General features: G+C 40.5%; 1 protein-coding gene across 2 annotated transcripts in view; it reads right to left on the reverse strand.

Moving 5' to 3' along the window:
• LOC125455286 (sodium/potassium/calcium exchanger 4-like) overlaps nucleotides 1-26,861 on the reverse strand; it is a 297,849-nt gene extending 270,988 nt beyond the window's left edge. For both annotated transcript variants that reach the window (XM_048537019.2, XM_048537018.2), the window contains exons 1-2: nucleotides 26,603-26,861; nucleotides 25,707-25,820 (exon numbers count right to left, since the gene is read on the reverse strand). In XM_048537019.2, coding sequence (XP_048392976.1) covers nucleotides 25,707-25,820; nucleotides 26,603-26,762 — 274 coding nt within the window. In that variant the 5' untranslated portion in view covers nucleotides 26,763-26,861. The remainder of the gene's footprint in view (nucleotides 1-25,706; nucleotides 25,821-26,602) is intronic.
• Between the last annotated feature and the right edge of the window lie 325 nt (nucleotides 26,862-27,186).

Consider the following 27,186-nt stretch of genomic DNA (forward strand, 5'->3'; position numbering starts at 1 on the left):
CAATACCTCACATTTATCCAAATTAAACTCCATCCACCACTCCTCATCCCATTGGCCCAATTGATCAAGATTTCTTTGTATTCTTCGTTGTTGAGTGTATCAGCAGTTTTGGTGTCATCCATAATCTTAAGAACCATTCCTCCCAAATTCGCATCCAAATTGTTTTTATAAATAACAAACAACAGTGGATATAGCACCACTCCCTACGGAGCACTGCTGGTCACAGGCCTCCTGTACAAAAAGAGAACCCTCCACCATCACTCTGTCTCCTGCCATAAAGCCAATTCTGCATCAAATTGACAAGCTCTCCCTGAATACCATGTAATCTAACTTTACTAATCAGTCTACATGCAGAACCTTGTTAAAGGCTTTACAGAAGTCCACAGAGACAACCAAGTGTCCCTGACTTTAGAGTATGGGAAAAATCAGAAGCAAGTTCCATACCACAAATCCCCAGCCTCTGACCTGCTCTTACAGCTTCAGTATTTGTATAGCTATCCAACTTTAGTTTCTGGTCAATGGTAAACTCAGGATGGTGGTATTGGGGGATTCAATAATTGAAAAGCCACTGAAGGGAAGATGGTTAGAATCACTCTTGTTGGAGATGGCCATTTGCGTGCTGTAAATGTAATTCACACATTAGTCAGAGCTTGAGAGTTGTATTGGTCTTACTGAATATGGGTACAGATTGCTTCAGTATATGATGCATTGCAAATGACATTGAAGTGTGTGGCCATCAACAAAGATCTCAGTTCTAACACTCTGATGGAGGGAAGGTCATTGATAAAGCAGCAAAGGCATTTGGACCTAAACCACAATTCTAAAAAATGCGTGCAGTAATCTCCCTGGGTTAAGATGATTGGTTTCCAAAATCCACAGTTGGCTTCATTTGAGCTAGGTATGACTCCAAGCAACAGAAAGCGTTCTGCTTAATTCTCATAGGCTTCAATTTTGCTAAGGCTCCTTGAGATTCCATTCAGTCCAATGTTGCCTTGATGTCAAGGACACTTTCTGTCACTTCGCTTCTGAAATTCAGTTTGTTTATCCGTGTTTGAACAAAGGCTATAATGAGACCCGGGGTAAAGTGGCCTTGGCAGATCCCAAATTGCGTGCCAGTGAACAGTTATTCCTTTGCAAGTACCACATATTAGCACTGCTACCGAGACCTTCCATCACTTAATTGATGATTGAGAATAGGTTGACGTGATGGTCCAGTAAGATTGATTTGTCCAGCTTTTTTTTTGTGAACAGGGCATCGGTGACAATTTTCCATGTTGTTGGGTTGTACTGACGGATTCTTTTTCCATTCAAGAGACAGAGGCATCGCTGGTGAGGACAGCATTTATTACACATCCAAGCTGATAGCCCTGAAGACCATGGTGTGTGGCTTGGAGCAAAACTTTCAAGTAGTGGGTTTCACATGTGTCTGTTTCCCTTCTCCTTCTTGGTGGTAGAGTTTACAGGTTTTGAAGGTGAGGTCTACGGAGCCTTAGTGAGTTGTCACAGTGTACGCATGATTGTAACTGTGAGTCAGTGATAAAGAGAATTAATTATGAAAGTGATCAATGTGGTTCTGATCAAACAGGTTGTTTTATCCTGGGATGGTCATGTTTCTGAAGTGGGGTTGGAGTTACACTCATTCAGGTAAATGGGGAGTATTCCATCATAGTCCAGATTTATGCTTTGTAGATAACAAATAAATTTTGAGGAGTCAGGAGCTGAGCTATTTACTGCAGAATTCACAGCCTCTGATCTGCTCAGAACCACAGCATTTATACCGTATGTTGATAGTATGAGGAAGAGGGTATAACTTTCATATTTTGTTTCCTGTATGTTAAGAAGGTGTCAAGTGGTTTTAGTTTCAATTTTTAAAAAAATTCTTTTGCGGCATTGGCAGCAGGGAGCCTGGAGACCTGGATTGTTCAAATGCCTTTTTAATGAGGCTTTACAATCCTTGCAGTGAAGGAATAGGGATTAGTAGTTCAGTGCACAAAAATTTTAGTGGCAGGAGTTGAGGGACACAATGGAAAATCTAGAAGTCAGTCAGCCAGCGTGTGCCAGAGAAACACTGCTTAAACTTTAGATCATGGAACTTGTGTTTGCTCTGCAGTTAAAGAAATACTGATCTTTGTTTGTAATTTGTCTTGGGACTCCTGGAGAGAGAAGTACTAACTGAAGAATCGAGGTAATGTGCAGAAATTTCTTGAAGGAAATCAGGAGCAGACTTACCAGCCTGAGCAAGACATCTTGGTGTGGAGATAGTGATACTTTTCAGTATCGCTATCAATACCAGAGGACTGGTATTTATAAGGATATTGCTGGCTTGGTGAGAAATTGAATCCTTTTCTCTTGTCTATAAAGAAACATTTCAAACTGTTATCGCTAGTATGATGCAGTTCATGTTTTTCTTGTCTATTAAATGGTTTACTCTCCATTAAAAACACACTGGAAGACTAGTGTTCGGTAACCGAACTCCACTGTTAATAACAAAAAAAAACCAAGACCCACTAAACCTAGTTTCACTCTGTGGTCTGACACGTCCAATATTAAAAACAGCTAGGATTTCAAAATTGGAGGAGCAATTAGCAATGGTAATGGAATTGAATGTGACGGAGTAATGATTGCTGCAGGCAATGTTACATACCATTTATCAGCTTAAGCCTGCAAGTGATCCAGGCCATGTTGTATTGGAAAAGGATTGCTCCAGAATCTGAGGAGTCATAAACAGTGCCTTTATGAAAGATGACAAGTTATTGATGAAGCAACCGAAGGTAAACGGATGTTGGACACTACTCTAAGGGATGCCTTCAGAGATGCCCTGTGGATGAGGTAACTGACCTCCAGAAGCCACAACCATCTTCCTTGGGTGTTTTGCACAACTCCAACCATCAAAGAGATTTCACCCTGATTCTCATTTACTCTGGCTCCATGAGGATTACTTGATACCATAAACTGAAACAGATTTCTGGAAAATTTCAGCAGGTCTAACAGCACTGTGGTGAGGAAACAAAGTCAACACTTTGACCCAGTGACCTTTCGTCAGAATGATTTCTGTTTTTGTTTCTGATTTTCAGCATCTGCAGTTCCTTGGTTTTCCTAGATGATGCCATGCTCAGTCAAAATGATGTCAAGGGCAGTCAGCCTCACTTCTCTTCTTTAGAGTTCAGCTCTTGGTTTTGGAGGCTTCTGTCATGCACAGACCTTGGGAGGTCCATACAGTGATGAAATAATTAGAAGGAGCATTGGTTAGTGTCTTAGGACATGGAAATGGATCTTTTACTTGACCTTTCAGCTGAATATATTCGCGAACATTTCAGCATTGTTTCTTGTATCGATGTGCTGGGCTCCCCCATCTTTGAGGAGCGAGATATTTGTGCAATTTTCCTTTCCACTTATTAGTTTTATTGTCCACCACCATTCCTGATTGGATATGGAACACTGATCTGATCCCTTGCTTGTGGAAGCACTTAGCCCTGTCTTTTGCATGCTGCTTCCTCTGTTTAACGTGCAAGCAATTCTATGTTGGAGGTGCACAGATTGGCACCTCATTTTCAGGTATGCCTATTGCTGCCACTGACATGTTCCTAACTCATCAACTGTGAGGTTAATCATGAGGTTACAGATTGTAGTTGAATATAATTCCGATGTTCCTGATGAATCTATCCCATTTATTTGCGGTGCTTATGTCATATAGCATGATGCGCCGTGTCCTCAATGCAAAGATGGGACTGTATAGTCCTAATAATATTGTCCAGGGTAGATACATATGTGACATGTAGATTGGTAAAGATTTAATAGGTTTTTTCTCTTAGTATTATGCCCCTCTATCTCCTTACCCCCTCCAAGGGCCCTTCTGGCAGATATATCCTTCAGGATTTTGTCAAAGGTGCTACTGACCAACCCTTGGTGCTATACATTGAAGTTTTCTAGAGTATTATGTTCCCTTGCTACCCTCTGTATTCCTTCCATAAGATGTTCAATATGGAGAATATTAGTCATAAATAAGCAGCAAATTTTCTTGCCCAGAGTTAATTTGATGCTTTGAGAGTCCATAGAATCTAGAGTCAATATTGAGGAGCCCTAGGATCATCACCTCCTGAATACATCTACAATGCCAACACCTTTGATGGGTCTGTCAGCCAATAGAACATTTTAGAAAGCAACTCAGAGTTAACCACTGTCACTGGAGCTGTTGGTCTGCCAACATAACCAGACCACATGATCAGATGGAAATTTTTTTTCCCTTTAAAAAAGAAATTAGTAAAGCAGATGGATTTCTAAGGTGCTCCTGCAGTTTCACGAGCATCACTTGCATTTCATTCTCAAGTTATTAATAAAATGAATTTAAATGACTACAATTGCCATGTTACAACTTGAATTCATTAGTCTGGACTCTGAGTTACCAGTCCTGTAATATTACCATTATACTATTACTCCCACCACTACCCATGCCCTCCCACCTCCTGCCATGATAATCTGCTGTACAAGTTATACTTCAGTCTAGATTGTAATGATTAACAGATGACGTTATTAAACCTCAGCCATCCAACTCAAATCTTCCAAGAGTACCTTCTACAGGTGCACAGTTAATGCATCAGAATTAACAAGAAGGGAATAAATATTCTACAAGTAATTCAAAGTACACATTCCTTCATTTTTCTTTAGAACAAGAACTGTGTGGAGTAGAACACTGCTTGTTTTAATATTAGATACATCCTAGATGTTGCTCATAATCAGATTAGCTATTTGCAACAATCTCATTACATTCACAAGGAAAATATGTAATTGCACTGCAAAAAGAGAGATGTCTGAATGATGGAAAGCAATGCTTAGAACAATCAAATAAGAACGTCCATAAGAACACATCTAAATTGGATAAAGACTTATTTAATGTTTCTTTCCAACACATGCTAAAATTTGTCAAACAAAAGCTAGCTACTCACACTTGCAGTATAATTCTGAAATTGCACTCCATTGGAAACATGTTCCTTCAATTTCCATAGGGACCACTGCAAGCTGCTTCAAAAATAATTCAAAATTTTAAATGATTTTTGTGGGGCTAAGAGGAACTGCTATGAAATTTTTAATAGGAAGAGCTTTATGTAAGTGTGCTTCGATGGAATGTGCAATCTGAGAATGGATACAATAATGGAAAGATACATTGTAGTAGTTATTTTTCAATCATCCCGACATGAAACTAAATTGCTGAAAAACAAGAGTAACCTCGTTCCGGTTATTTGTCGCAACATTAAATATGACAGCAGTCTAAATGTAATCATTTTTAAATTTTACAATGATAATAACAAACATTGAAATGCTTTTAATGCAAGGGATTGGATGGAAACAATTCAATATATTTAGTTCAAAATCATGCTTAATCATCTGCTTTCTCCCCACCCCAAAACTATAAAATGATTCATTTTACTGCTGCCTCTACTGTCCATTACAAAAGGTACCATACAGCCTGCCCCACGATATCATTCAGCATGATAATTTTTTTTACATTAAGAAAGTTCAGTCATCTCAATGTAGCCAAAACATTTAAACAAAATTTAAGTCAAAAAGCACTGAGCATATTGCCAGGAAGATTTGGAAAATGCATTTTAAAATATTTTCTTTTCTTGCAAACACACATCTTACCCCAGCCTGCAACATACTCAGATGTCTGCATGTTCCAATTCCACACATCCCCCATTTTCATCACTCCACCATTGCCAGTTGTCCTTCAGCTAATTAGACATCATGTTCTCAATTCACCTCCCTCAACCTCAGCCTTTCCACCTCTCTCTCATCCTTCCAGTTACTCATAAAGACTTCATGCTTTTTGGTGGTCACCTGTTCCCACTTCTTATATTGCTCTGTGTTAAATTTGAAATCTCATCAACTAAAAGCACTAAATTAATGCAAGTTGTTTCAATATTCAGTTATTGAATTTACTATGCTGGTGCCAAATCAAGATGCAGAATTCCAAACTCATGAGATGAAATCTTTTCATCTTAGTCAGAGTTATACAGCAAGGAAATTCATCTGCACCAACTAGATATCCTTATCTGACCTTGTCCCATTTGCCTGCATTTAGCTCATATCCCTCTAAACCCTTCGTATTCATGCACCCATCCGGATGCCTTTTAAATGTTGTAATTGTCCCCAACTCCACCAGCCTGGCAGCTTGTTCGATACATGCATCACTCTCTGCATGAAAAGGTTACCACTCAGGTCCTTTTTCAATCTTTCCCCTTTCACCTTAAAACTATGCCCTCTAGTGTTAGATTCCCAAACCCTCGGGAAAAAGACCTTCGCTTTTCACCCTCTCCATGCCCCTCAAGACTTTATAAACTTCTAAAAATGGTCACCCATCACCATCTTAGGCTACAGGGGAAAATAGGCCCAGCCTAATCAGCCTTCCCTACAACTCAAACCCTCCAATCCTGGCAACATACTTGTAAATCTTTTCTGCACCCTCTCGTGTTTAACAACATCCTTCCTATAGAAAGGCAACCAGAACTGTACTCTGTAGTCTAAAAGTGGCCTCACCAATGTCCTGTGCAGCTGCAATATGGCATCCCAACCCCTAAACTCAATGCACTGACCAATGGAGGAAAGCATGCCAAACACATTCTTTACCGCCCTGTCTATGTACAACAGATAATGTTTAATTCAGATCAGTGCAAGGTGTTGCATTTTGGTAAGGCAAACCAGGGCAGTTACTGTTAGGGTCCTGGGGAGTGTTGTCGAACAGAGGCCGAGGGATGCAGGTGCATTGTTTCGTGTCCCTGCTAAAATGAGCAGATCATTTTCAGTTCAGGAACCGGACTCCTTGCTTTGTGCTCCCAGTATTTGATCTTTACCAAAAGAAATGGAGTAAATTTATGGGAGGCTGTGGCATGAGATAATATCACCGGACTAGCAACGCAGAGCCCCCTGAATGATACTCTGAGGATACAGGTCCAAATTCCACAATAGCAAATGGTGAAATTTGAATTCAAATTTAAAACAAGCTAGTCTAAAGTCGATTATTGTTAAAAACCCATCTGATTCGGGGAAGGAAATTTTTCATCCCTACGCAATCTGGCCTACAAGTAACTCCAGATCCACAGCAATGTAGTTGACTCTTAACTGACCTCAGGGCAATTAGGGATGGGCAATATATGCTATTCCAGCCATGAAGGCCCACATCCTGAGAATGATTTTAAAAAGTCATCCTGCATCTGAGCTCCCCATCCAGTTCAGGAGGGCGGGCTTGATATTATACCCATTCTTTCAAAGGAAGTATTAATGATTAAAGGGACCACAACATGAATAACAAGGACTCAGCAAGCACATCGATCTTCGGGGCTTCAGCAATCACAGGAATGGACAGGAGATATGGGACGGCTGCTCTTTGCATCTCCCAATGTTATCTGGAAGTCCAGCTCCAGGACCTAAGGGGCTGCAATAAAGTGAGCTTTTCTAAGGACAGGGACAATTCTCCAAACAAGCAATTGTGGATGTACGCAGTTGAGGAAATGCGCACTAGGAGTAAGGTCCCACCGAACTGAAGACCGTGCACCTACAGGACATCAGGAGAGCTGGACAGGAGAATGACTTAACCCTTTTAGTATCAAATTCCGTTTGCTTATTCAACATTCTCCTGCACAGAGCATCTTAGGCCAAAGAAAATGGCAGCTCAATTCATTCTTCTCTCTAAATATGCACATCCCATTTAAACAGCTAACATTCACAAATGTTTAGCCTCACTTGCACACAATTGCATCTGACTTCACTCTGCACAATTTTGGATTTTCTTGTTCATGAGATATGGATGTCATTGTCTTGGCCAGCATTTATTTCCCATCCTGGAGAAGGTTGATGAACTGCCTTCTGGAACTGCTACACTCCTTTGAGTGTAGACATTACCCAGAGTGCTGTTAGCAGGGAGTTCCTTGATTTTGAACCATCAACAGTGAAGGAATAGTGAGTAAGTTCCAAATCAGGATGATCCCTGGTCCTTCTAGGTGGTAGAAGACATAGGTTTGAAAGGTACTGTTGAGGGGGACACTAGTGAGTTATTGCAGTGTGTCTTGTTACTTCCTGACATTGTGCATCACTATTAGGGGGGGGGGGGGGGGGGGAGAGTGACAGTTGAAGCTGGTGGATGATAGAGACTGGTAACCTAGAATCCAAGCTAACGTTCTGGGAGATGAAAGTGAGTCCCACTGCAGCAGATGGTGGAATTTTGAATTAAAAGATAGCCTAACAAAAACCATGCAACCACCATTGATTATCATAAAAACCCATCTGGCTCATTATAGTCCTTTAGTGAAGGAAATTGTCCTAAGCAGGTCTGGCCTAAAATGTGATTCCAGACACACAGTAATGTGGTTGGCTCTTAACTGCCCTCTGTATTAGGCTAATAAGCTGCTCAGTTGCTTCATACTGCTACAAACTCTAAAGAAACTTGGCATTCTTCCATCTTCTCTGCACAAGCAATTACAAACATTCACACATCTACTTTCCTTTATTTCAGGATGACAGGCAGAGACTCAGTAGGTGATGAACTGGGGGCACTGATGGAGAGGGTTTGGTGGCCTCTGGCAATGAATCCCTACCTGCTCTACAAGGGTGTAGATATCAGCAGTGATAGGGCAGGTTGAGAGAAGTGATCCTCTGCCTGTGACTTGATGCTACAATCACACCTATTTCCAGCTGGATCTTAGCATCAGTGCCCTTCCCCCTCTGCTTTATGGAGGTGTCTGGGACAGAACAGAAAGCTCCTGATGCTGCTGCTGGTTGTGATGGTCTGGCCCTAGCTCTTGCTAATGAGCAAGGGTAGAAGGTGAAGCTACAAGAGAGGCTCTCAAGGCATGGAGGAGAATATTGAGAGCACTAAAGAAGAGTTGAAGGTTGATGAAAATGCAAAATGGGTGAAGTGCCTTCCAAGAAGTTAACAATCATACATTAAACAATGTATGAGCAGTAGCCTGCCTCCTGACCAAGGTGAGAGCTCTTCACTGCATTCCCAGATTGTCAGTTTTGCTGAAGGAGCTCTGAGCTGTGCACTCACAGTTGCAACCCTCAGCAAGTTGCTGACGGGTCAGGAATTAGGTCCCTCACTGGGGAAATTCAGATTTCCAGATTAAAACAGCCAAAAAAAAACTGAAAGAACTGTGGTTGCTGTAAATCAGAAATAAAAACAAGAAGTTGCTGGAAAAGCTCAGCAGGTCTGGCAGCATTTATGGAGAGAAATCAGTTAACATTTTGGGTCTGGTAACCCTTCCTCAGAACAGTTCTTTCTTTATTAACTATGTTAATCGCTTCCTAATTACTTACCTATTCAAGAGTGTTCTACATTCATCTTCAAAGCCTCCTCAGGAAAGGCCAGACGTGGGTGGCTCAGTGGTTAGCACTGCTGCCTCATAGCACCAGGGACCTGGGTTCAATTCCACCTTCGAGTGACTGTGGGCAGTTTGCACATTCTGCCCAGGTCTGTGTGGGTTTCCTCCCACAGTCCAAAGATATGCAGATTAGGTGGATTCACCATGCTAAATTACCTGTAGTATCCAGGGGTGGGTAAATTAGATGAATTAGCCATGGGAAATGCAGGGTTACAGAGAAAGGGTAGGGGGATCGGTCTGGGTGGGATGCTCTTCAGAGAGGTGGTGTGGACTTGTTGAGTCAAATAGTGTGTTTCCACACTGTGACCTACAGTGACATGGCAGCCAAGCGCCCATGGGAGACTGTGGCCTGAATTTCCATGACTTTACAAGTCCTCTGCACATTAGTCCGAACCAGAAGCTGCAAGTTCTTGCTCTCATCCCAGCACCAACAATTTTTGCCGGGGAGAGACAGAACATTTAAAAATCCATAGTTCACAGCTGAAGCAGGATATTTTTAAATATACGTCTGCCTTCAATAAGAAGCATTTCATTTGCTGGAATGATCAAAAAATCTTCACATATTTGAGGAAAAGGTTGATGAGATAAGATACTAAGTGCTTTGGAGAGATAAGATACCCTTTGGGGGCTGAGGAGACTAGACATAAATTTGTGCAAAGGGTGGATAAAATCTTTGGGACTATACAGCTGTGGAGTCACTTAAATCATCTCTTCTTTAAAGTTTGGAGTCAGGCCAGCAGTTGGAAGAAAGCTGACCACTTACAATTTCAATAGGCCAGTTGTAACATTAGCCAACGACCATTACAGCATTAGTACAGCTTGGCTGCTTCCACAATTTATTACAAACGCAATAGGGGGCTTGTAAGTTTACAGTTTGATTAACAGTTTGACTAGTTACAAAGACATAAGCTGTTTTTTGAGGTATACCTATGAAAACAAGTTTTTTTTTTAATTTTCAGACTGGATTAAGTGCTTGGAAGAAATTGCTTTTACGAAAGGTTAGGTATGTTCAAGAATTTAAATGAATTGAATGGGGCCTTATTAATGTGATTTTCTAAAAATATAGTAAAGTCTATACTAGATACTTAGAATGTTATTTTATTTCATCGTTTGCCATTAAACGAATCACCTTTAACACATTTGGCATAGAGCTCTGCAGTGTGGCTTTACAGCAAAATGCTGGCTCAGATTGTCAGTATGTCACTGATACACAAGTTCCTGCATAGTTTGAACGCTGTTTAATTAATGATTAAGTCAGCTGAGTAAATGTAACAATGTGTGAACTCAGTACAGCCCTGAACGATTTTTGAGTTCAATGTGATTTGCTGCAACTAATTCATCCCTCGTGACAAGATAGTCTGTTCCTTACCTGCCAAGCTTTAGTCATCCTGTGAGGACTGTTGTTGCTTTTCCAACTGCAGGCTTCTCTGTACAGCGAGGTAGAGTAGAGCAAACTATTACAATGAAGAGGTTTTTATTGAGGCATAGCGAAGAGAGGCCCACAGACACATCTCGGCACCTGAAACTTTTTCAGCATCTATTAATAATATTGATGGTCCCCTGGTTTTGATTAAAAGACCATTAGATGCAGAACAGAATTAGTCAATTCAGCCCATCAAGTGTGCTCCACCATTCAATCAAATAACAGTTGAGCCAATCACTCTTAACCCCACTTTCCTGCCCTTTCCCATAATCTTTGTTACTCTGACTGATTACGTATATTCAAGGTTGAGATTTTTAATGACCCAGGCCTCTGAGGAAATGAATTCCACACATTTACTGCCTGAGAGAAGAAATTTCTTCTCAATTCTGCCCTAACTTGGCAACATCTTATTTTGAAATTATGCTCGCTTTTGAATAATGCTCTGTTAGTCCATTTTCCCAACATCAAGTATGAAAGGTAACTGGCCTATATTCCCTTCTTTTAAAAAAAAACTTTCCATTTTGAATAACTGTTACTTTGACAGACTTCCAATCAGGGAGGACTTTTCCAGAATCTAAGGATCCTTCAAAGACTACTACCAATGCATCCACTACCCCCGTAGGTATTTCCTTCAATATCCGAGGATGCAACCCGTAAAGTTCAGGGGACTAACTGGCCTTCAACACCATTAGTTTCCCCAGTAATTTTTATCTGGTGTAGTTATTGCAGTTATTTCATCATTTGCTTTCTTTTCCCCCTTGATTTGGTAAATTCAGAATGTTATTAGTGTCATCTACTATTCAGACATATGCAGAGTAAGTCCTCTGGCAGTTCCTGCTTTCCCATTAATAGTTTACCAGCCTTATTCTCCAAGGGACTTGTGTTCACTTTGGCCTCTTTTTATGTATTTAACAAAGCTCTTGATGTCCATTTTGACATTACTTGCTAACTTACCTTCAACATTTGTTTTCTTCCTCTTCGTTAATTTCTTTAGAAATCTTTGGTTGTTGTTTAAAACTTTCTCAATCATCTGGTTTGCTAACCTTTATCACATTTTTATTTCAATTTGATACTAACCTTAAGTTCTTTGGTTAACCAAAGTCAGTTTATCCCCTGTTTAGAATTCTTCTGCCTCTTTGGAATATCTTCTTTAACTGTCTTTTCTGGTAACCTCCTTTCCAAGTCCATTTCAGCCAAATATGTCCTTATTCCTACGTAATTACCATTATTCATGCAGCTTTGTCTGATTCTCAAGCTGAATAATAAATTCTACCATATTATTAATGTATTAAGCCTGTATCATTACAGATTAACAGATCCAAAATAGCCTGATCCCTGGTTGGTACTACAACTTATTCTGGAAAACTGTCATGAATACAGTCTATGAATTTTTTTCCTCATGGCTACCTCTGCCCCCTTGATTTTTCCAGCCTACTTGAAGATTAAAGTGGTCCATGATTAATCTACAGCACTTTCTATGTGTCTTCATTATCTCCTGATTTATTTCCACTTCTTCCATTTATCTGCCATTAGGGGGGCTATAGACTATTCCCATCAGTCTTCTTGTTTTTTTTTGACCCCTACCTATATAGATTCTTCATTTCTGATCCAAAAGCATTTCTTGGCATTGTATTCGTCTCCTACCAACAAAGCTAACCCACCAGCCTTTCCTTTTAGCCTGACTTCTCCAAAAGAAAATCACACAATTCTGAATATTTAGTTCCCAGTTTTGATCTTTCAGCCATTATGGAGGCATCGCTGCAATCAGATCAAGCTCATTAATGTCCATTTGTGTTGTTAATTAATTTATTTTGTCCTGAATACTCTGAGCATTTAAGTCAAGGAAAACTAATTTTGCTATTTTGGTACTCCCATTTGATCCAAATTGATGCTGTTGCTCCATGTTTGAAAACTCAGTCTCTTCTTATCCCAATCTGGGTATAGTTATCCAGATAGCTTCCCTGAAATGTTGTCATATTGTTTTGCATTGCGTGCCTACATTTTTGCTCTCTCCACAGCCCTAGTTATTCAATTAACCAGGACATTAGCCCAAGCACAGTTCAAGAGAAGGCTATCCAACTGAAAAAGATCCCTTCTATCCCAGCACAGTGCCAGTGCACATGAACTTAATCCCATTCTCTGCCAACAAACTTTGAACCTTAACTCCTTGACTATATGTACCTTATCACAGGTACATCGGGATAATGCTGGGGTATAATGAGCTAGATATTTACAGGTTACTCTTTGCTGTCCAACAACTTCTTGGAAGGGTTAAAGTTTGCAAGCAAGGATGGGGATATTAAGTTGTTGCAGGATAGATGCATCTTGAAGACTGCCTGGGCACTGTGCATAACCATGCATAATCCTGTTTCAGTGACAAGACACTGCCTGGACATTGAGGTTGCAACGAATGCTTCTGGCTGGTGTTCCTGTGCCCTAGTGGCAATCACATGAGGTCCTGGGCATCTGGGAAACCAGCCAAACTACAAATTCACATGCTTTCTCACATTGACTGTTGGGGTCAATGGGAAAGGTCAGTCCTAAACAACAGAACGCCAGTGACACAGTGGTGTATGCTTGATGGTAAGATGCAACTGATGATCCCTTCAAGCATGCTGTAGGGGCCAATGATAAGGAATTCCTTGGCAGTGGTGATTTTGAGGTCCACCGTCAAAGGATGACTCCAGTGCATGGGTCTTGTTGCAAGAGGTGCAGAGACCTATAACAGCCTGACTGGAGACATTCAAACAATAGATGCATTGTACTGTCAATAGATCATTGTAACTCACTCAGTGAGTGTGCACCCTGGGACTCACTATGGCAATCTAACATAGTCCTCCATATCTGCTGGCTTTGGAGAGGCCCAGCTGCTGATCCTACTGTTTTTCCTGTAAATGGCCCTCTGTCCAAACAAAACTGGAAATATTAGCACACGTGATATGCAAATAAAGCTTACTGAACGTTATAAAGCAAAATGAGTGACAAAGTAATGACCTGAAGCTGAGAACAGTTTGAAGAACAACCTGCACTTATATATCACTTTTAATATAGATAAAAATGCCCAAACAGTGTGATCTTATTACTTGTGCACCTTTAAACACTGCTTCATATCACTGTCGCTTGGTGACTGAGGAGTACATTGTCTGGTCCAAAATTCTCATGGCATTTACAACCCTGGATTAGTTTTCAAGAAGACTATAGGAAATGGGAACAGGTGTAGCCTATTCAGTCCCTCAACCCTGCTCCACCATTCAATAGGAACATGGCAAATCCACCCTCCTCATGTCCACCTTCCTGCCCTTTCCCCCATAACCATTGATTCTCATGCATTTAAGATTGTATCTCAGCCTTAAATACGAACATGGATTATGGCCCCACAGCTCTTTGTGGCAAGGAGTTTCAAAAACTCTCAACTTCCAGAGAAGAAATTCCTCCTCATCTCAGGCTTAAATTGGCACCCCTTTATTCGGAGACTATGCCCTCTGGTCCTAGGCTCTCCCATGAGGGGATTCATCCTCTCACCATTTTATCTTGTCAAACCCTTTAAGAATCCTCTTTTGTTTCAAATAGAATTACCTCTTATTCTTCTAAAATCCTACGAGTCCAAATCGGTTTAGTATTTGCTCATAAGACAATTCATTTATAACAGGGATCATCCCAGTGAACTTTCTTTAAACTACCTTCAATGAAAATTATACCTTTCCTTAAATAGGGGGGCAAAAACAGTTCATAGTACTCTAGATGTGGTCTCACAAGCACCTTGTGCAGTTGTAGCAAGATGTCCCCACTCTTGGTTCTGTCTATCTTCACATCACTGACTTGAAAAATTATGCACTTAAGGTGGTGCTGAACAATGGCATCTCTAGAATGTGACATTAACTACTCTGGAACCACTTAACACACAAGCTCAGCCTTTTCCCATCCGTAGGCAAGGTTAAAATTGGGGCTTTTGCATCTGCTGAATACTTTGTGTCACTTCATATTAAGGTATCAAAACAATACAGACTAAAACCAAATAACGCTACTTTCAAATTCTGTAATTAGGTTAAAAAAATCATTAAAGATCAGTAATATATCTTAAACAAAACTGAACAAAATGGTCCAAGGAAAAGAAATGAAACCACAAAAAAAAAATTTAAAAACACAATGCTCTCTCCTTAACAAGCTCAAAGACCCAAAGTTATCCTTCAATGTGGACAATTTAGACCATCTGATATCTACAATGCCAGAGGCCTGTGTTCAGTGAATGTGAAAAGCTCCAATGTAAAATCAAGCATATTTTTACCAATAAGAACACAAGGAATAGGTAAAGGGCTATGACCCCTCAAGTCAATAAAATAATGGCAGAACACTGAAATCAACTCCACTTCCATGCCCTGTCCCTACACCCCATAATAAAGACAAAGGCTTATCAGCCGGCAACAACAGTTTCCTTGGATAGAAAATGCCAATCATTTGTAAATCTGAGTGGGAGAAATTCTCCTTGTCTCAGTCCTAAATGGAGTCTATCCCGAAAATATTAAACCTGGTTCCAGATTCTTCATCCAAGAAAAACAGTTTTGTTGTGTCTTCCCTGTCTATCTCTCCCAAGAATGTTTTACATTTCAGTATAGCATCTCTTAGTTTTCCAACTCCAAGAAAAGTACACAATTCCATTTGATTCTCGTTTCACAGATTAATTCTTTCATCTCAGAAATCAGTCCAGTGAGCCTTTATTGCATAACTTCCAAGGCACTAATTCGATTCTTTCTTTAGGTAAAGAAATCACAACTATATGTGATACTCCAGGAGGTATCTGAGAAAAGCTGTATGCAGCTGCAGCAAGGCATTCTTACTTCTATACTTCAGCTCCCTTGCAATAAAAAGTAAGCAGTACATTTACCTCCATTACTGTACACTATACCTATCTTTAAAATTCACTTTTGGGATGTGCACATCGCTGGCTGAGCCAGCATTTACTGTCAATCCCTAGCTGTGCTTGAGAAAGTGGAGGTGAACTGCCCTCTTCAACCACTGCAGTCGATGTGCTGTAGGTCACCCCATGATGCAGTTAGGGAGGGAATTCCAGGATTTTGTCCCAAAACCATGAAAAGAACAGTAACATATTTCCAGGTCAGGGTGTTGAGTAGCTTGGAGGGAAATGTGCATGTGGTGCAACTCTCATGCATCTGCTGCCCTTGTCCTTCTAGATGGAAGTGGTCATAGATTTGGAAGGTGCTGTCTAATGACCTCTGGTGAATTTTTGCCATGTACCTTGCAGATGGTACACACTATTGATACTGAGTATTGGCATTGGAGTGTGCAGATGTTTGTAGATATGCTGCCAATCAAGTAATCTGCTTTGTCCTGGATGGTTACAAGCTTTGAGCGTTGTTGGAGCAGCACCCATCCAAACAAGAGGGGAGTATTCCATCCCACTCCTGATTTGAGTCTTCTAGATCATGGCTAGGCTTTGAGGAATCAGGTGGTGAGTTAGTCACCATCGTCTTCCGAGCCTCTGACCTGCTCTAATAGCCAGGTATCGTATTTATACAGTGAGTCCAATTCAGTCTCTGGTCAACGGTAACCCCAAGGATGTTGATAGCAGCAGATGTGGTGATGGTAATGCCATTGAATGTCAAGGTGTGGTGGCTAGATTTGTCTCTTACTGGAGCTGGTCATTGCCTGTCATTTATGTGGCACAAATGTTACTTGTCAATTTTCAGCCCAAACTTGACTACTGTCCAGCTTTTCCTGCATTTGGACATGGTCTGCTTCAATACCTGAGGAATCATGGATGATGTTGAAAATTGTGCAGGCATTAGCAAATGACAGAGGGTTACATATGAAGCAGCTGAAGATGGTTGAACTGAGGTGACTGCCCCGAGGAACTCCAGCAGAGATCACCAAGGTTAACTTGTATTCATACCCGATAAAGGGGGAGTTAGTCTCTACCTCACTATATATCAGGTATGGCTACAAGTTAAACTTTGTTATTTAATTTGGACACCCAAATACCTCTGAGTGCCAACACTTTTCATTTTCTCACTTCTTAAAAACAATCCTTTTTCTTTATTATGGCCACTAAAGTGAATAATTTTATATTTCACCATGTTATACTCCTTCTGCCTTTTTTATGCCTATAATTTAACCGGTCTATATCCCTTTTAAATATTTTTATCCTCTCCCCACAGATTACCTTCCCACTTACTTTTATATCATCAGCAAACTGGGGCATATTGTGCACAATCTTTGAAAACTGGAAGTTAACACACGGCATCTTATCAAACTTATTGAGTTCTAATCTTGTGACACAACCATTGCTTTTGCAGCACATTCTGGTTTCTGAAATTCCAACTGTACATCCACTGTTGCATTCTTAGCACTCTGTGATTGACATCCTCAAAAAGCTCTCATGGCATCATCAAATAAAGATTTCCATTTGTGAGCCAATGCTGACTGTGCCTAATCACATCATGATTTTCGAAACATTATCATCATTCATGTTTCTGCTAAGCTGTATTGACCTGAAAAGCAACTCAAAAATCTCTGTGCAGACCTTGCATGCCGATCCTGTGTGGACTAGCTGGCAGGAGCATTTGCTGACATTTTAACCTCTCCTTACTACAATCTGAAGTCCTCACCTGCCTCAAGAAGGCCACCAATGCCCCAGTGCCGAAGAAAAATCATGCAGCGTACTTCAATGACTACTGCCCAGTGGCTCTGACCTCCATAATTATGGAGAACTCTGAGAGGTTAGTCATGGATCACATTAACTTCAAATTCCCTTGATCCTTTGCAATTCACCTCCCGGCGCAGCAGGTCTACAGCAGACGCCATTTTCCTTGCCCTAGATTCGTCCCTGGAACATTTAGATAACAAGGATACCAATGTAAGATTCCTATTTATTGACTGCAGCTCCAATTTTAACACCACTATTCCAAACAAACTCATCTCTAAAGATCTTGGTATTTTTATCTGCAAATGGATTCTTGACTTCCTGACCCATAGACCATAATCAGTAAGAATAGATGGGAAAAATTCCTCCACCATAATCCTGAACACCAGTGCCCAACAAGGTTGCGTACTCAACCCTTTACTATACACCTTATATACTCACATCTGTGCGGCCACATTCTGCCCCACCTCCATTTACAAGTTTGTTGGAAACACCACCATGTTATGTTGGATCACAAACTATGACGAGACAGAGTACGGGAAAGAGATCGAATACTTAGCGGCATGGTAGAAAGACAATAATCTCTCCATCAACATCAGCAGGACAAGGGAGCTGGACATAAACTTCAGGAAGCGAAGTGGAGGGCACAGCCCTGTCTGTATCAATGGTACTGAGGTCGAGATGGTCGAGAGCGTCAAGTTCCTGAGAGTGATGCTCACCAACAATCTGTCCTGATCCACCCATCCACAGCAACACCTCTATTTCCTCAGGAGGCTAAGGAAATGCAGCATATCCGCAAAGATGTCTACCAATTTTTATACTTGCACCATAGAAAACATCCTATTTGGTGCAAGACAGTGTGATTTGGCAACTGCTTGTCCCAAGGCCCCAGGAAAGTACAGAGTCATGAACACAAGATAATGAAATGTGAGGCTGGATGAACACAGCAGGCCCAGCAGCATCTCAGGAGCACAACAGCTGACGTTTCGGGCCTAGACCCTTCATCAGAGAGGGGGATGGGGTGAGGGTTCTGGAATAAATAGGGAGAGCGAACACTGATGAAGGGTCGAGGCCCGAAATGTCAGCTTTTGTGCTCCTGAGATGCTGCTTGGCCTGCTGTGTTCATCCAGCCTCACATTTCATTATCTTGGATTCTCCAGCATCTGCAGTTCCCATTATCACAGAGTCATGAACACAACCTGGTCCACCAGGCAAACAGGCCTTCAATCCACTGACTCCATTTATACTTCCCACTGCAGCGGGAAAGCAACCAACATAATCAAAGACCCCTCTCACCCGAATTATATGCTCGTCCTCCCTCTCCCATCATGCAGAAGTAATAAAAGTTTGAACACATGTACGAACAGATTCTGCTGTTATCAGACTTTTGAGTGGACCTCTCAAATTTGAATTCTGGTCTCTCTCTGCCTGTATACCTGTTCTGAGGCCCTAACATTATATTCTGCACTTTGTTCTGCCACCCTGATGCACTTTGCATGGTACAATCTGCACACAAAATAACACTTTTCACTGTATCTCAGTACACGTGACAACAATCAAACAAACAGACTCAAACCTTACAAAGTTGGCCACTTAACTATGCTGCGTGTGTACAGATGCACAAAAATGTAAAGATTCCACGGACTTAAATAAGTCTCGAACACAATATAAAACAAAAACTAAACAGATTAAATATCCTTGCTCGACACTCATCCCTGGAACATCTGGATAACAAGTAGACCAATGTCCGACTCCTACTTATTGACTACAACTCCACTTTCAACACCATTATTCCAAACAAACTCATCCCTCAAGGTCTCTGCAATTTTCTCTGCAACTGGATCCTTGACTTCCTGACCCATAGACTAATCAGTAAGAATAGATGGCAACAACTCCTCCACCATAATCCTGAATACTGGTGCCCCGCAAGGCTGTTTGCTCAACCCCATACTATAGACCTTATACACTCTTGTATTTTCCCAACAGTGTCATGCAGACTGACATATAGTTCTGTGTTCTCCTCCTTCCTCCTTCCTTGAAGTTACATTTGTTATCTTCTTATCCATGGGCACCACTATAAAATTTACAGAATTCTGAAGAAACAAAACCAATCCATTTATTATGACTGTAGCCACCTCTTCTCAAACCCAGGAGTGTAGTCTATCAGAGTTTCAGGTTCAGCAATTTTTCCAGTACTTCAGTAAAAACAAACACAGGAACAAGAACAAAGTTGCTGGAAAAGCTCAGCAGGTCCGGCAGCATCTGTGAAGGACAAAACAGAGTTAACGTTTCGGGTCCAATGACCCTTCCTGCTGGACCTGCTGAGCTTTTCCAGCAACTTTGTTTTAGTTCCTAATTTACAGCATTCGCAGTTCTTTTGGGTTTTATTTAGAAAAAACAAAGTCTATTATATGTTCCTCACTCTTTTTAATACCTGTGGCCCGACATAATTTCCACTCTGTTCTTTGGAAGTTCTCCTTTGGCATTTGTCTTCAAACATTTATTTTCATCTGACATTTCCTTATTCCCCATCAGGGCATTGAATATATGAGTTGGGATGTCATGCAGTGGCTTTACAGGACATCGGCGAGGCCACTTTTAAAATACTGTGTACAATTCTGTTCACCTTCTATTAGAAGGATGTTGTTAAACTTGAGTGGGCACAGAAAGGATTTACAAGGGTGTCACCAGAACTGTAGGATTTGACTTGTAGGGAGAGGCTGAATAGGATCAGGTTTTTAACCCCTGGAGCGTAGGAACTTGAGGGGCAACCTTATAGAAATTTATAAAATCATGAGGGGCACGGATATAGTGAATAGCCAAGGTCATTTTCCAGGATTGGGGAGTCCAAAAATAGAGGGCATAGGCTTAAGGTGAGAGGGAAAAACTTTAAAAAAGACCAGAGGGGTAATGCAGAGGGTGGTGTGTATAAGGAAAGAGCCGCTGGAGAAAATGGTGAATGCTGATACAGTTACAATTTAAAAGGCATCTGGATGGGTACATGTATAGTAAGGGCTTAGAGGGATATGGGCCAAATGCTCCCAAATGGGATTAGGTCAGTTTGGGATGTCTGGCTGGCGTGAAAGAGTTGGATGGAAGGGTCTGTTTCTATGCTGTATGACTCTAATTTCTACATAATTTAGTGGTCATTCCACATTTCCAGAGGGAATTTTGCTCCTGCATTTTCATAAGTATGAACAATTTCATGAAAGGTTTGTCATTGTTCATTCACCATCATATCTTGTTATCTAACTTCCCAAACTGCCTCAGACAACTTACCAATTTTGGTACATTTCCATAGCACTCTTCAAATAAACCAAAATTCCAACATTCTTGCTTAATAATCTGTTTCTATTGAACTGGTGCTTAACTACTCTCTGACCTCTATGACCAAGCCAGTTCTGTACCCATTTTAACAGCTCTCCACAGATCCCATGTGACTTCAACTTCTGTATTAGCTTGCGATGAAGGATCTTGTCAAAGGCCTTGTTAAAGTCCATGTAGACAACATCCCTGCTATCATCAGTCATCTTTGTCACTTCATCAAAAAATTTCAATCAAGCTTGTGAAACACAACATTCCCTGAACTAAGCCATGCTGCCTGTTGTCAAGAAGTTCATAAATTCTGTCCCAAGAAACTTCACCAATAATTTCCCTGCCATTTACGTAAAGCTCACTGGCCTAGAATTTCTCAGATTTCCCTATTGCACAACAGGGAAATGAAAAGGAACAACATTGGCAATTCTCCAGTCCTCTGGGAGCTCTGCTGTGACTACAGAAGATAGAAAAAGTTTGAACCAGGCCCCAATGACTTCCTCTCTCATCTCTCTCATTATTCTGGAATACATCCCAACAGGTCCTGGGGAATTGTCCACCTTAATGCTTTTCAAAACACCCAATGTCTCCTTTTATTTCAAGCTAGATATCAACATAGGCCTCTCTAGACTCACCATTCACCATATCCTTCTCATTTATGAATCCAACGCAAAGTATTCATTAAGGACCTCAATCTTTCTCCAGCTTCATGCATAAATTTGGTCTTTGTCATTGAGTGGACCCTCACTTTCCCTAGGTACCCTATTATTCTTTATATATCAAAAGCATTTCATGGCTCCTTTTTACTCTCCTAATTTCGTGTTAGTTTTTCCTACTTTTTTTTCATTCTACAAGGACTGTATGTCTTCAGATTCCTAAACCTTATGTATGCAATTTTCTTTTTGACTAAGCTCACAATTTCTCCTTTTGTTTCTTCTTCAGAGGTATAACTTTACCCTTAGCTGAATCTTCCTCTCCCTTTATTTATTTAAAAAGGCCCAGCCACCATTGAGGCTATTTGATCCTCTATGATACTGAATTAAGCTCTGTTTAAGTGGGTGCCATACTGAAGAACAAATCTTTTCATTTCCTAAAATGAGCACCTTCCAATCTACAAGATCATTCTAAAATTTGGAGAGTTCTGTAAGATAAAAAAAATCCATCCGCTGTGTATGATTTAAAACTCCTGCCAATTACACCACTCTCACACTCTTTCGTTGTTTGTTTTCTGATGATTTGTGCGGCTCAGGTTGCAATCTACACAATATTACTTTTGAGGTTTGGGGTCTTAATATGTAAACAATCTCCTCAAACTCTTATGCTTGGGCTTCATTCCTACCAATGTTGTTCATTCCCATGTAGACCACAGCAATGTGATCATCCTCTTCCTCCAATTCTGAGGAAATGTTCTTAACACTGTTATTGGATAAACAAAAATAGCCCTAGGGACTCTCAGACAAGCTGAAAAGAACATTATCTAATTATACTTTCCACTACCACCATATTACTTTTTACATGACTTGTTTGGATGGGCTCCAGTGCCAGAATGTTGTGGTCAATTTATCAGTCTTCCCTTCTGCCTTTGTTCTCATTGAAAATGGTAGCACGCACTCATACGTGTTGGACAACTGCATACTGGATTTCTTCATTACATATCTTCCTGAGTCATTGTCACATTGTTTCTCTCTGATCACTAACCAAATCTTAACCACACATAATCTAATGATGTGACTATCTCCTGGATCAAAATGTTCAAGTAAATCTTACCTTCCCCGATACATTGCAATTTCTGCATTGATGCCTCCAGTTCAATACATCTTGTTGCAGGTACCATTGTGGTGGTGGCTCAGGGTCTTCCTGATCTCTACAACATCCCATATGCTCCAAGTACAGGAAATGTGAAGCAATGTCAGCTCTGTTCAACATTGTTTCATATATTTGACTAATTTAAGTTTTATGTAATGAATTCATTTGGATTATTTTTAATTTTTAAACTAAACAATTTAACCAGTTTAATTTATTAATTTAAATGAAATGTGAGTTCTGAGTTTTTATTTAGTTTTAAATAATTACTGCCTCAAGTTTACACACACAACACTTCTACATTCTCACCACTCCTTGGACAGAGGAGTTTCTTTCCATTGAGTTTGTCAAGTGACTATCTTACAAGATAGCCTCTACTTATGTTCTTCCTAATGAGCAGAACATATCTTCTCTTAATCCACACTAATAAACCTTTCATAACTTCAAATAGCTCATCCTTCAGCCTTCGTTTCACAAAAGAAACGAGACCTGTTCATTCCTTCCTGAAATGCATTTCTGGTGTCATCCTAATGGATCTTCTCACACCATCTCCGGCATTTCTATATGATTTCTGTAACATGACAACTAGAATGCAGGTTTAACATAACTTCACGACTTTTCATTTCCTCTTTAAATAAAGCCTAGTGCTTAGTTTACTTTTTATTACAACCTTGCTAACCAGTGATACAACTTTAAGTGATTGTGCTCCAAGATTCCTTCCTTCCTTCCTCAGTCCCACCTAAACTTGCATCTTCCTCATGATCTCTGTATTCTTCCTACCATAGTATACTGCCTCACATTTATTCGCTTTGAACTTTATTTACCAATTACTTGTTAATTTGTAATTTATTAATGCCCTTCTGTAATTACATACACAAATGTAAATATTGTGCTGTTAACTTTAGGTCCTGTTTGCAAATTCCAGCCAATGATCATCATGATTTGATGTTGCCCATCTTCACACTCATTGGCATTTGTGATTTTTTGCCTTTCCAATAAATTGCACAAACATTTCTGGTTGACTGTGCTGTATGTGAGAGGTCATTCTAAGGAAATTGCAACTCCTGATAAGATTCAAAAGGGTGTGATGAACTGCTAGAGTTGCACATACTGTGTACTATTACAAAATAGCAAACCAAAAATCTTCATGCTCATATTGTGTCCACTTCCTCATACAGGCTAAAGAACAGAAGGAGATTATAGTCATCAGAATGACATTATAGTCATCAGAATATGATTATACATAAATCATGTACAATTTCTCATTTTATATTTTTGATTTCAAGCACAATTCAAGATGAATCTGAAAGTATGGATTTGATTTTGACATGTTGCCAGGACATTTTCAAAACATACTATGAATCCAATTGGGTCTCTCTTTTCATATAGAAACAATTTGTTTTAACTTAGTATGGAATGATGAGAATCTGACTGTTGCCTATCTATTATCCAAGGAAGTATTTCTAATTGTCAAGTTGTGGAAGTATGCTAGAATTCATGAATACAGAAAATATCATTGTATGCACACCTTTGATGCCCCTGTCACAAATGTCCCAAAAAAATGCATAAAATATCTTTCAATTGCCAAAGGTAATCCTCCTATCGCCACATCTTGAATATTGCATTCCAGCCTTGAACAACACCACTGCTTCCAACAACATTGCAGTTCCACAGGTGCCATTGGGAGCTGCTTTCCTCTGCTCTGCAATGTGGGCATAAAGTATCATCTGAGTTCTGAGCAGACAGGACAGAGGTAACAATGCCCATCTGATTTTTAAATTGATAGAAATTCAAATGGGCTGTTTATAGACAAAAAATTTTCTCCACCTATTTCATTATTTGTATCAACTGTGCAGATTTTTATAATCACAAAGTCAGCCCCGTTTCCCTTGTGTAGCATTTAATCACATTGGTTAAGTACCACTTTGCTGGCAATCCTAATCCCAACACGTAATTTATCCAGCTTCTGGTTAAATAACCTGTAACAACTACTTCTAATGGAATCTCCCTGCACTGCTTTATTACATCGAACTTTGGAGCACAGAAACAAACCATTCACTGCAAAAGGTTTAGACTGTTGGCAGAATGTGCTCCACCATCTCACCATTTTCAACATTTCTTTTTTATTTGCTTCTCCCGCACGTACTTATTTAGCCTCCCTTCAATACATCAATAATACTAATGCAGTCACGCACAATTAGCAGATTTCACATTCCTCTCCCTGAGTAAAGATGCTTCTTATTGGATTGGTGTGATTAATTGCTATGTACGGTCCCTAGTTTTGTATGTCTCTGCTTATGTGGAATCTAAGTGCTTACTCTATCAGTATTTTGGAAACCTCCATCAGGTCACCACTCCAGAGAAAAAAACAATCCAGCCTGTTAACTCTGCTTGAAGCTAGTTATTTTTAAACCTGTGCACTCTAACACTAACCCAATAGTGCAGGCCACGTGTTCAACAATCCTTTCAGCATCTTAAAGGCCTGGATCATGTCCCATTCAATAGCAAAATAACATTGAAGAAAGCAAGCATAAAATCACTTGAACAGAAACAGGAAACAAACCTGTGCTTTGTAGTGTGTATTCAAGAGATAAGTGACTGTCCTAACGGAAATACGGGGGTCATTGTAACCATGCATTGAGCATCGAAGCACCACATTAAACAGCCACATAAACTGGAAACTCCACAAGGCAACACAGAATCATTCCAGAAAAGCTATTCAAGGGAAGGAGAGTTCTAACTTGTAAATCAAATGTTTCTACACAAACACTTAACCAATGACAGTTAGAGTCTGTTACATTAGATCAGAGGGCCCCATGCTTCTATTTGAACAAATTGTGAAGCTTAAGGGACAGACTAGGAAAGGCACAAAGTCAGGAACTGCGTGCATCTCCTACTGAAAAAGCTGCTTGTCTGCAGTACGCGTTGCCTTGAGTCTCCTAAGCGGCACAAGAGCAGAACCACACTGGCTTTGATATCTTCATACAAAAGTGGTTACTATGGCAGCATATATTCGGTTAGAGCCGCATCCAATCCGGTTCAACATTTTATGACTGCTTTAAGAGGAGTTAGATGTTGAAGAGAAGGATATTAAAGAGCAGTTCTTCCCACAGCTTTGCGGTGAGCTCCTTACCTGGATCAGTGCAGTTCTTCGCTTGAGTATCGTTCGCTGTCACCGCCACCATTAACTTCCTGTTCCACCACTTTCGATCCAGTGTGGCTTGGTTTCCAGTGGCCATCCCGTACTCTGTTGGAATTACCAATTAGCGGGAGTTATTGTTTAATGGGGAAGATGTCAATTTTTAAGCCGGAAGGCGCTGGCGTAGAAATCTCCCTCCAGCTTCAAACCTTTGATCTGATGTTTCATTCAAAACTCTCCATCTCCTGCGGCAGCAGCGTTTTTAAAACTTACCGCTACAGGATCCTAATATCAAATGGAGCCATTCCGAGCAACACTTTAAATACCTAAAGCCATTCATTCACAAAACCGTAGGAATTGCAGGGATTCTAATGGATAAATGCGCCCTTTCATACAGAACTTGCTACATTTTATCAGCATCGTATTTTGAGGGAAAAAAATCTTGAGGGGGTAAAGATGATAGGCATAGCAAAGAAAAACAGTAGCCTTGGCAAAATGTGGCTGTCTGGAGGAAACTTGCACATTTCCTCTAAGGGGGCTACATTAAGGAAGTTAAAATGTGGAGTTACATATCTCGGTTTGTAAGTATCAGGGAACTACAGGTCCTATCGATTTGGAGAAGGCCACATGAACTTACATTATGAGTTTATGTCTCCGCTGCTGTCACAGGGAAATACAAAAACGTAACAGCGAAATCATTCAATGCAGCCTCAGACTAAATCACCGTGTGCGACATTTCGACACAAGGCGACTGCGAGTTTTAAGTTTTAATTTAAAGTCATCACGTTCAAAATCGATTAAACCAGTTCCTGCCCCTAGCACACACACACACACACAAACAGCATTGAGAGGAAAAGTTCAATTCTTCGACAAGGCACTCTCTCACTCACCGAGTCTGGATAACAGGCTGCACAAGCACCACGCCAGGAAGAGGATGCTGCAAGAAACGCCGACCTGATACAGGAACAGCTCTTTCCTCCTGCGAACTTTGATCGTTTTTGCAAACGTTGACATTATTGTATTTCTGGGTCGCTTGGTCCTGGAATCCATCGCCTCTGACAATTTGCTGTTGTGTTATTGCGAGAAGGTGGGGGGGGGGTGCAGGGAAGAACCTTTTTTCTCTCTCCCTCTCTCTCACTCTGAGTCCCTCCCACCCCCTTTTCCAGTATGTTTAAACTCCGGCGCCAGTTCTCATTGCATGGCTTTAAAGGAGGGATAGGAAAGCCTTGATGCAGTGTCGTGATCACATGTGAGCTGCGGGGACCAGGGACCAGACAAGAGAGAGGAGACTTCCTCACACTGAATTCTCTGAGGATTGATAAACCAGCCCTCTTTTCTTAAAAAAAAGCAACGGGAAAATCTCGAAACAAAATTGATCGAGTGATAAATCGCAGTTCCTGATTATTATTTAAACAAAAAGTCAAGTTTTGTCGTTGGTTTCAGTGTGCTCCCAGTCCCGTGTTACAGCCAGTTA

Source organism: Stegostoma tigrinum, chromosome 10 (assembly GCF_030684315.1).
Source record: "Stegostoma tigrinum isolate sSteTig4 chromosome 10, sSteTig4.hap1, whole genome shotgun sequence".
NCBI classification, from domain to species: domain Eukaryota; kingdom Metazoa; phylum Chordata; class Chondrichthyes; order Orectolobiformes; family Stegostomatidae; genus Stegostoma; species Stegostoma tigrinum.